We start from the raw sequence: 11,995 nt of genomic DNA, 5'->3' as shown, positions 1-11,995 counted from the left end.
ATATTTAACATATTTTATATGTAAAAAAACGTAACTTTTACTCAAAATAGACAAAATTAGAGTGAGGGCTTGGACTCCACCCTCTCTCCCTGTATTCCCTCGTCGAGCAAACTCTACATAGATAGAAGAATATTTTTGTTTAATAAAATTATAAAATTAATGACAACAAAATCAAGCAAAAATAAATTTTTCTATTCATTTCATCCTTTTTTTTTAATATCTTTTATTTTGATAACAGAAAAAACTAAAAATAAAAGCTTTGGACAAGAGTGAATGAATACACCCAATTATTGTTGTATTTGTATCTGCCAAGAGAACTGTCTCCCTTTCATTTATGTACTCGTCCCCTCTCCAAAGTCCAAAGGCAGAGTCACTGTCAAATGTTTCCATCCCTTCTTCATATGGTTTTGGGTTTTTAAATATTTTCTTCATATTATTGTTTCTAAGATCAAGAATCTTTGAAAACTTTCAAAGGTCTATTATATAAATATATAATTTCCCACTCCCAGGGAATTTCCCCCCTCGCAAGTTTTCACTGGGTTGCGTCCTTCCTAGCTTTAGGTATAATCAACTGCTCAATCACATCATTTATTGACAAATTCAATAGCTTTTTTGACATGACAACTACAATTGCCATGTAAATTATAAATTATTAAAAAGTTAAAAGAAAAGTCAAGAAGATGAGCTTTATATACAAAAAAAAAAAATTATTGCCACAAGATACACACACACACACACATATATATATACACATATACATATCATTTTGCACAGAACTTCAAATCAAAATAATTTCCCAAGTGCCAAGGCTAACTACTAACTACAAATTCTAAAACTGGCTAATTAACAACTCTTGATCGATCATATTCATCACCACTTCACTTCACTTCACTGGGGCAATATCAGCACAGAGTCTAAGCACAGCCCCCCCTTAGTATGGGTGCAATCAATCTGCATCATCGAGAATTTGATCGTCGCCGCCGAGTTCGAGCTTGAGCTTGAGCTCGTGACGGAAAAATCGCCGACGTGGTAGAGCAGCCACTCCCCCTGTTGGATGAGATAGCACTGGGACATGGTGTGGTGGCCTTGGGAAGTTGATAACTGGAACCGGACTGGTTTGATGTCCCAGCCGTGGACCTGGTCAAGGTTGCATACCCGGCGGCCGAGCCATTTTCCGGTGGTTCTTCCGAGCTGGAGGCGGAAGAACAGGCTGTATGTTCCGGATGGAAAGTAGTCCAAATCTAAGCTACCATCAACTTCTAGCCACCATATCTGCTGGAGATATGCAATTGTGTGGAATCTGCATTTCGAGCAAAGGCAAATCTCACGTAAGTTTGACGGGTTTTATTTTTGCAAATGTAATCCAAATGATTCTAAATCTAATTCACATCAAGTGAAGCGATCACAGCCCCCTTTTTTAGTGGTTTTTGTTCACAATAGCCAGCATTCTCTGCGGGTTTGGAAAAACATTACTTGCCATCTTCTCTTCAAGTTTTTGCGTCAATTCATCAAACTATATATATGACCAATTCAACATCTAATCGTCATCACAAATTTTAATTCTATTAAATGATATAATTGACTCTAAATAAAAATTAGAGGAAAATTTGACATTGGGACCATACTGAATTTTAATTAGTAAGACATTATAATCAACTAAAATTTAAAAATTGTTATATATCACATCGATCATATATATTAAAGGACAAGAGATTTCTCATTTTGTAAATAGCATTTCCTATAATTTTTCAAAAATGCTACAACTTGTATTAAGATGGAACAATATAAGAGCTTGCAATATAAAATAGGAGTTGGAGAGGTAAAAAGGGCTGTAGAGTTTATATATATATATATATATATATCACCACATGCAGAAGACATTGACCATGAAGATGGAAGATAGGAGATAGAAGACGCCAAGGTAAGTTAAAATACTCAAGAAATTGAATAATATAAGCCAAAAAAAATATCTGGCAAGTTGAAATAGTCTGAATCCAAGTTGCCTCCTTTACTCTATCATGACAATTGTTGGCTTCAGAACTGGGAGCATCATCTAGAAGAGTGAAACCAGATGGCATACAAGCACGGGAGCAAGCGGACATAAATTTCTTTGGACACATGTTAGCGTGTACGTAGATCACTCTGCTAATTAATGATGATCTTACCATAGGAAATTCTGGATTTTTTTTTTTTTTTTTTTGTCACTCGTTCCAATTTTAAGCTTTGTTCGGGATGTAAATTATTATTATTATTATTGTTGTTTTGGTGTGGGAGGGTAGAGAATAGAAAGTAAGGAACAAATGTTTTAAGTTTGAGATCAGAGCAATGAAAATGGATGGAATGAAATGTAAAACAGGAAGAGCAGATAAAGTAAAAGTAATGAAAATTAATCTCAAGGCCAATGGAAAGTAAATGGAATGAAAAATGTTAATGGAAAATATTAATCATTACAATACTTGACCATAATATTCTTTCAATAAAAAAATAGTGTAATTAGTCAACTCAAGAGCAAGTTTAAATTTTTAAAAAATTATTAAAGTTAATATTCTATTCTTAAAACACAAAAATTAGTATGCTTTCTTCCATTTCTATTCATTCTTCTCAAATTGCAATAAGACCAAAAAAAATAAAAAATAAAAAATAGGCCATTGAATGGAAATGAAGAAAACATGGCCCATCTACTTCATTACTATACCCCTCCAAAGGCCTAACTTTTCCATTCCATTCAATCCCCCTTTTCCCAAACAGTGTTAGGATATTTCCAGTGAAGGGCTGCCACGACCGGACCAACTCAACCCAAAAACTAATAAATGATAATAACTAATTATTTCTTAAAATTAAAATAGATCTTGGACACAGACATGAGCTGGCCAACCACCCATCACTAATTCCGGATTCAATGGAGAAGGGAAAAGTACCCGCAAAAGGCATCCCTACAACTTTGTTCTTGGAGTCATTTGGCCCATTAATACGATCTCTGGTGTCATCATCCAAACAAATTGCCTTAAAATTTGAAAAGTAATTGGTTTCCCTTCTCATCTCATGGAAATGATGAGTTCAGATTCAAGTCCCCTCCACCAAAAGCAAAAAGAAGATAATAAAATAAAAAAGGAAGGTAAGTGATTCAATGATATATATATCTAACCTGGATTCATAAGTTGGAATGTGATTCCAGTATCTCCGATCATCGATGCCAGTTATTTTAAGTGCCTTCCAAGAAATAGAAACACAAATTCTTCCACTTGTTTTATCCATCCACAGTTCCTGCATGCCAACAGTTGATCCATGTATATATCCACATCCTAACCCATCAACAACTATCAACACAGATAGAGGCCAAGGCCAAGCCATGGAGAAATTAATTAAGAAGAGAGACAGAATCTCTCACCTTGGTTCCCCCATCAAAGCGATTGGGACGGCATAATCTGGCATAGATGTCTTTCTTAGCCAACTGGTCAGGACTTCCGTCCAACAGCATCTGGGCAAGACTCCGGTAGTTTTCCGGCAACTTGGATTCCCAGACAAAATCGGCCGACGAGGCTAGCCGAAACGCCCGGTTCACGAGGGCCATTTTGCAAATCTGGGGAGGGTCCAGATGAGCCAGAACCAGAGCCACGCAGCTCTCCGGCATCTCCCCCAGGCCCTGCTTCCAGGGAGTCTGATCGCCGCCACTACCCTCTGCAACAAACCCAGAAAATCCAGCGCCCATTTACATACAACAAATCTAGAAGACCCAACAAATTCAAACCAAGAAGCCCCTTAGAAGATGGGATCACGGAGAAGTGACGAGTAAAGCAAAGCTTGAAGGCGATGCGGCCAAAGACAAAGGGACCGTATAATTCCATGGCTGGCGGAGACGTATAAAAGGGCCTACAAATTGTAAAAGTTGAAACAGTACTCATCACGTGTTCAGTAACTGCTGTGTTGCCCACCCCGACACTTGAGAGAGAGGGGGAGGTTGGGGCCATGCATGTGGGACGCACGCCCCACATGAATGGGCTAACTCTCTTTCTCTTATTGAGCAACTGCTATATTATTTATCTTAGAAACAACTGTTATGTTGTCTATTGTCGGGCAAGATAATAGTTGCCCGACTGAGAGAGAGAGAGTAGGCCTCATACAGAGTCAGCCCAACCAGTTTGGGGGCTCTAGGCAAAAAAAAAAATTTGAGGCTTTTTTAAAAGTATTATTTTTTTTAAAAAAATTCATCAATTCATTAAATTAGAAAAAAGAAGTTAAAGTTCAATCCACTACAAAATTTGTTAATTTTTTATTTCAATCAATTACATAATTGATGTCATTTTTTATTTTTATTTATTATTTTTTTAAAAAATTGCAAATATCGTTTAATTTTACTAAATTTGTATTCAACATCAAATTCATACTATGCGTAAAAAAATATTATTGGTAGACTTACATTAATTTAATTATTACAATTATTAGTTATAAATTAGATGAGGGGGGAAGGGAATGAAAAGTGAAAAGTGAGTTTAAAAATTGAGAATATGAATACACTACAAAATTAGACAGACAACAGTACAAAATTGGACAGAGAGCATGAGAAAAAAATATAAAATTAGTACTTTGTATTTAATTTTTTAACAAAATATTTATTATTAAAAAAATATAAAAAATATAAAATTTTAAAAATGGGGCCTTAGTCAATTGCCTACTTGGCCTTATATTAGGGCTGGCACTGACCCCATACATATGTAGCGTGGTTAATTGTCCGACGATAGACAACATAACAGTTGCTCGACTGAGAGAGAGGGGGTGGGCTCTCACGCCACATGTATGGGCCCATCTCCCTCTCTCTTAGTCGGATAATTGCTATGTTACTTGACGGTGAGCAACATAGCAGTGTCCTAAAATTAGAATATAACTTCCACATCATATTAATCAATATTAAAATTAAAACTGTAACAATTAATATATTAATCTTCTTTTCTCTGGGCAATTGAACAGTATTTTATATAGTCTATTTAAATTTGCTGTACCTTTTGGATCCCCCACGTCGGATGGGTGCCGATTTGACAACAATCACGTTGAAACATTTCAATAATCTATCTAAATTTACCTGGCTAGCTAATTACTGATCATAAAATTATACAAAATTAATTACATGATCCTTTTGAAGTAATTAAAGAGAAGCTTAGCTAGCTAGCTAGCATATGGTGTGATCAGTGACGAGCGGAATGATCTCATTGGCTCGAACTAGCTCGATCATTGAAGATTCCATTCGAGGATTAAGGAATTAATTAAATGCATGGACAAATCAGGCTTTTAAGCAAAATCCATTGCATACAGTCCACAAGGCTCTTGGTTAATTAGGCAATGACGCAGCGACATGCACGTACGGGCCACGTACGTATTATCTGAACAATCACAACCTCTCTTAGTTTTATATATGTAACGTAGTTTCAATATCTTTGAATCATTTTTTGTTTCAGAAATGACAAAGATAATCTGAAACGTTTTTAAGACTGTTTCTATAATTTGCGAAACGTTTTGAGGTTTTTTTTTTCTCCCAAATTATAGAAATTTATCGAAAATGCGTTTTCTACGAGCTGTCGGAAGTTTCAGGGTGTCGTTTTAAGTGAGGTTGAACTTGTTGAGAAGATCAACGTTATGTTGAAGACGTGGCACAAGCAGTTGGAATCGGCATAGAGCATCTACTTGAGCGATGCGCAACAGGTGGTTGGTGGCAGTGACAACAATGAGAGATCGGTGCATATATGGGTGTAAATAGCTAGCTAACTAGGGTTGGCAAGGCAACAACTTCTGGATGCACGACATCGAGTCGTCAGTGAGGCTCTAGCTAGTCGGCCAGATTCAAGAGGCTTCGGCAGAACCCCATCGAAACCCATGAAGAGATCAACAAATTAAAACAATGACGTCAGAAACGACTTCGAATCCATTTCTTCAGTGTATTTCTTCTCTTTCTATGAGACAAAAAGTAAACAAGAAATTGAGATAATTAAGAAGCAATATATATATATATATTATATCAAAGATCGAGAGAGAGAGAGAGAGAGAGAGAGAGATCAGAGAAACACGGAAGAAAGGGTTTTTGTTGTTCTTGTTCGATCGAGAGCAGGAAGATGAGAACATCAGTGAGAAAATAGTGGCTATATTAAAAATTATATTTATAATTTTTTTTATTTTTTTATTTATATTTTATCTTGAGTTTCTAGTTTTTACTTTTTTAAAAAAAATATCATTTTTTTATTTCCATTTCATATAAAAAAACGTTTTTCTTTTTCATTTTCGTGAAACCTAGATTATAACATATAATATTAAGTTTGATAATAATTAATCAAATAAAAATTAAAGAAATGAAAAAATTGAATTCAGAAAAAATCTAAAAAAGAAACTGTACTGCCGGGGGGGATCGGTGGGTCAGTTCTCAGTTGTCGGATCCGGATTTCATGAACCAGTTTTGATTGCAATGGGAAAAGAAAGTCAAAGGCTTAGTACTGGAATTAGGTGGCGAGTCAGTGGGCTGTAAATGTAATCCATCCGGGAATAGATTGCCGATTGGGGTGGGGTGGGGTTAGTTCTTAATGTGATACTGATATTTCGATATATTATTAAAACCACTTTGGCACCTGCAACTGGAAGATATATGGTTTGTTGGTGATGCTTTGCGGTAGTGTGTTTGGGAGATTACGTGTTTGATTTTTGTTATTATTAAGATTAATATTTAATGTGTGGTTATTTGTTATGTTTTAATGAAATTTATTTAAGAGTGAAAAAGACTTATATTATAATATTAAGGTAACTTTGTTGAAAACACATTCTTTCTTCCTACACACTCACTCTTTCTTTCAATGCCACCTTAATTAGTTAATAACTTTTCAATTTATGAGTATTAATACCATTTTTTTTTTTTATTCAGTTCAGCGTGTGTTTGGCTTACCGGTTTGAATTAGTTTATTATTAGTTATATAATTTATTTTATTTGATAATATTTAAGAATTTAAACGCAATCAATTTTATAAACTATTTTACTAGCGTTTGAGATAAGCTTTCTCTCCCCTCCCCTTTCAGTTTTTTCAAATAAGTTCTTAACACTTTTTTGCATTGATCCAATAAATTATTGATTTACTTTTAAATAAAATATATATTTTTAACCTCAAGTCTCTATATCCCTCTATCTTCTTTATAGTCATCTATGCTAAACTCATATTTGATTGTCGCTTCCAATTCCAGTTAGAACTATTTTTGTCGTCGTCTAACAGCCTTCTCCATCTATCTTTATCGTCATTACCTCTATCTTTTTCTTCATTGACTTCATCGCCACCTTCTCTTGCTATCACCATCATCTCTTTGGTTCACTATATATATATATTAATGTATATTAAATTAATATATTTAATATTTTTATTAAAAATAATATTTCTATAAATTTTATTTATATTATTTAATATGTTTATTTTTATTTTTTTTATTAAATTATAATAATTTATTTAAAAATATATTTATCTAAATATGTTATTAATTTAAATGTTAGTCAACTTTTAAATTTTACACAATTTAAAAACTAAATAGTCTATAAACTGCTTTTAAAAAGGGTAAGCCAAACAGCCTGTTACCAATTGATTACCAGTTCAAGTTTGAATTGGGCTGAGTGCTTCAGACTTCAAACACATCATTCCGAGTAAAGAAATTGTAATCCCAAAAAGAAATCAAGAGAGCAATCAAACAAACATATTTGTTTGTTTGTTTGTTTTTAATTAAAATAGCATGTCAATTATCAGTGTGTCGTTCACGTTGACTACCGGGGAATGATAATAATTTTTTTGAAGCGTAAATGAATTCGTTAATTTTTGATTAATTTATTTTAATGAATGTGATTAGCAAGGAATCGTTATGTCATAAGTAAAAGTCTAATAAAAAATTAAAAAAAGTTCAAAAACTTAAAATAATCTTTTAAGTTGAAAGATGTAAATTTTTTCATAATTGAGAGGTTTGGCACAACTAAATTAAATAACTCTGATATTTAAAAATTCTTTTAAATATTTTAATAAAAAAATAAATACTTATCCATAAAGAATTCTACTTCTAAAAGAATTTCAAAATATTAGAATAAACATCATTTATAAGAATCATAATTTTAATGGATTCTAAAATATAAGAATCATAATTTTAATAGGTTTCAGAATATCAAGATAGACTTTATTCCTTCTTGACCAAATAAGGGGACGATTGGAGGTGGGGCGTAGGCTCCAGCGATGGGTTCGTCCGGGGGGCGGCTGACACCTACAAGGATTTCGACGGTCGAGTGAGTAAGAGAGTAAGATGAGACAGTATATCAGTGGGTCAAAGATGAGAACATACATTGGCTCTAAAGAGAACTGATTGATATAGGAAGAGGAGATGTCCTCCTGCATGCATGAAACGTGCGATTGTAAGTGGTAAGATCGGCTATCCGACGCCGATGGTGGTTCCCTGGTGGTAGCATGGTTGCGACGGGATCCTCATTAATGTGGATGAGATCCACCACTAATGAGAATAGGATCTGAGACTGCCGCGCAGATATTCAGTGAGTTTGCAATGATACCGTGGCAAGCTGGCACTGTGCCAAAGTTAGGTCCAAAAGGGAGATCAGGTTGGGCCGAGATTGGGCCTAAGGAGAGAGCCGAGATTGGGCCCGGACGGTCCAGAATTTATCTGTAAGAATTGTAATTCTGAATTATTTAAAATTACTCCATATATCCCTCTGTAAATAAATAGACATTTATTCAAAAAAAAATTATCTGATACTGATTTCAATATAATTTTTATAATTTTAATATTTAACTTAAGCATTGAAGTATTTGCGCTAAAATCTTCTCGCGCCCTTTGACTATTCCTTTTTTGCAGGCTCAGATGACTTTACGATGACGATGACGTTTTTAACCAAATAAATTTATTATTACATCTCACCAATAATAAGTATATTAAAAATTTATCCAATAATTAATTACTTAATATATTTAAGTGTACAAGTCTTTTAAGCATATAAAATTTTAACTTCAATTAGCAAACTAATATTTTATAATAATAACAATTTTAAATAAATTCTTATATATACTAAAATAAAATTTTAAAAGAGACGACTTCAAATACATAACCCTAGGCCCTTACCTAATACCCGATGGAAAAAAAATAAAAATAAAATGAAAGATGAATGGTTAAGTGGAAGGAAAGGGGCATGAGATCGAGTTTGAAAAAGCTGAAGTCAATTGGATTGCAGGGGGAGGGGGTGGTTGGAAATCATGACTTTTTATGTCATTTAATTGATTCTTCAGGTCCTAACGTGATAGTCATGCACAAAAAACCTAATCATTACTTTAATGAAATTACATCAAGTGCGACTTAGGCAGGCAGCCCTCTTTAAATTTACTTTAATGAAATTACAAAAGTAAATATAAAAATAATCTAAATCACAAAACAATCTTAGTAGAATTAATCCAATCTAAATACAAAACTCATAATATTTTTCCACTCAAACAACACTACCAACAAAAATGATTTCATATGAATAGGGGTGTGCAAAACTATAATTGGATTGAAATAATCAAATCGAACCGACTAAAATCATAGGTTTAGTTTGTTTTTTTTTTTAAATTGGTTTTGATTTGATTTTTTTTTAATATAAAAGTTTGATTTTTTGGTTTCAGTTTAGTTATTGGGTTGGAAGTAATTGAACTAATCAAATCAACCAATTTTTAAAACAACGTGGTTTTACATTTTATAATACGATGTCGTTTTAGCCCACCACATCTCATACGCATTTAAGTGAAGTTTGAAGAAGAAAAAAAGGAAGAAAGGAGGAAAAGAAGTTTAAAAAAGAAGAAGAATTGAAGAACCAACTAAGCCCTAGGCCAACCCTAACCTTTTGCCTTTAATTTTGATAGATGGTCACCTTCCTTTCGTCGTTAACTATTGAGAAACGACCACTGTGACACTGTCATTCCCATTTTTCACGTTGTCTAAGATAGGCTTAAGGCATAGGCCTCTAGGGTCCCCAATTTTTTTTTGGGCTAGTTTCAGGTTCAGGTGGCCAGCGGTCGACCACCCAAGAGGCGATGACGATGGAGACAAGACTGGCTAAAGAGGCCCCCCAAAAATTTTGGACCAAACTTTAAGAATCAAATGGCCGGCGACGGTCGACCACCCAAGAGGAGGTGGTGACGGAGACTGGAAGAGATGGCGGTGGTCACTGGTTGGTTCACCATTCGTGTAGACGTAGACGACTGCCTGAGAGAGAGAAAAAAAGGGTCACCTTGCCTGTCTCTCAGTCATACTGCTGCCTCCTCCGGCCATCAGACTGCCATGCCATCTCTTTCCCTCATCTTGCTGGCTAGGGCTTATCGCCCCTAAATTAGTTTTTGCTTAGGGCCCCCATACCCTTGAGCCGACCTTGACGTCGCCTTTGCCATTTGGCCATTGGCCAATCAAAAATCGCCCATTTCACTTTCCTCTTCGCTGACAACCATCACTTGTTCTGCCTTCTTTTTCGTCAACAACCATCACTTGTATCGTCTTTCCCTTTGCCTATTTCACCTTCCCTTTCACCAACTACCATCGCCTATTTCGCCTTCTCCTTCTCTAACCGACGACCAATAGCCATAGAGGTGAGTTTCAATCCATTCGATTTTCTTGGGTGTTTTTTGGTTTTATTAGTTCTTCAATTTTTCAATTCTTTTAGTTTTACTGGTGTATTTGATCTTTTAGTTAGTTTGGTTTTTTGAAGTTTTTTCAACTTTTTGGTTTGTTCGATCGATTCAGTTTATTTATATATATATATATATTTGATCTGTTCGATCAGTGAATTTCAATTGATTCGATAATTGAACCGGCCGTTTCCATACCTCTAAGTATAATTTACCAAAACAAATCAAGTACCATGGTTGGTGGATGCATATAATAACATGATTTAAAAACATGTGATGGTTACTAGAAATAATAATTAAAAATTAATTGAAACGTTGCTTAATTAGTTGTCTGATACTCTATGTAAGGAGGGGTCCATCTATTAATGATTAAATTATTTCTTATTTATAAAAAAATTAAACTAATATTAATAAAGATCTAAATCTAAATCTTTGTGTGTTGAATAAGCTTGCTTAGTCCTATCTCATTTGTTCAAGAATTGTTCCAACTATTGTAAATGAACTTTGATAGATCTATCATTCACAATATTGCTTAAATCTGAGTAGATGGATGTGAATCAATTGAAATGAACCTTCTTTTTTTTTTCTTAATTCTATACAAAAGTTTCAACCAGAAAGCATCTTCGCAAGATAAAACATTCCAAGGCAATGATTTCATTTCATGTGAGTTGAAATTTGGATTGTCTTACTTTATTAATTGCACTTAAGCCTATGATTTGTTAGGTCAGGATGTTAAAGATTGGTCACGTAGACAATAAGGCAGTCCATGGAAGCAAAAGGGGTGCATGAGGGGATTTCGGAGATAGCTATTTGCACATTTATCATTGAAATATTTTGTGAAAGACCACCCAAAAGACTCTCCTAGTACTTGTTGGATTTCCTTAGCAAGAGGCTACCAAGTGAGTCTCTTGGAGACCTCTCAATCGAGAAGGGTTTTTGTTGATTGACTTGGTAACTTTCTATCATCAATTGGGAAACTTTTCCAGTTTCAGCCCACGCGTGGGATTTAACATACAATCTTGAGCCGTTCTATATAGCTTGGGTGGGGACCCAAACAGTGCAGGCCTGACTAAAATTGACCCGGCCCGCCCGCCCTTTAACCCAAAGCTTTGGAGGATGTCATTGGAATTAAATTAATTGTTATGATAGTCCTTTTTTTTTTTTTTTTAATTTTTGTTTCTTGTTTTTCTTCCCTCACCTTAATTTGCTTGCTCTCATTCATTCATTCATTTATTAAACACTAAAATTGGCAAAGGCTGGTGATGTAAAATTGGAATATATCTTAGAATAATAATGTTTAAGCAACTCCAATTTATTAATATTTTGAGTTTAGG

The 11,995-nt window shown here is 34.4% G+C and overlaps 1 protein-coding gene across 1 annotated transcript; it reads right to left on the bottom strand.

The window, feature by feature from the left end:
- Window positions 1-656: 656 nt before the first annotated feature.
- On the bottom strand, window positions 657-3,977 carry LOC127795761 (F-box protein PP2-A13). Its single transcript, XM_052327637.1, has 3 exons — window positions 3,389-3,977; window positions 3,146-3,264; window positions 657-1,300 (listed from the first exon to the last, which is right to left on the bottom strand). Exons 1-3 carry the CDS (start codon window positions 3,707-3,709, stop codon window positions 889-891), a joined length of 852 nt encoding a protein of 283 aa, XP_052183597.1. The 5' UTR covers window positions 3,710-3,977; the 3' UTR covers window positions 657-888.
- Window positions 3,978-11,995: the final 8,018 nt, after the last annotated feature.

The sequence above is a fragment of the Diospyros lotus genome, chromosome 1, assembly GCF_014633365.1.
Source record: "Diospyros lotus cultivar Yz01 chromosome 1, ASM1463336v1, whole genome shotgun sequence".
NCBI lineage: Eukaryota > Viridiplantae > Streptophyta > Magnoliopsida > Ericales > Ebenaceae > Diospyros > Diospyros lotus.
This window is presented reverse-complemented; position numbering and strand designations above follow the sequence as displayed.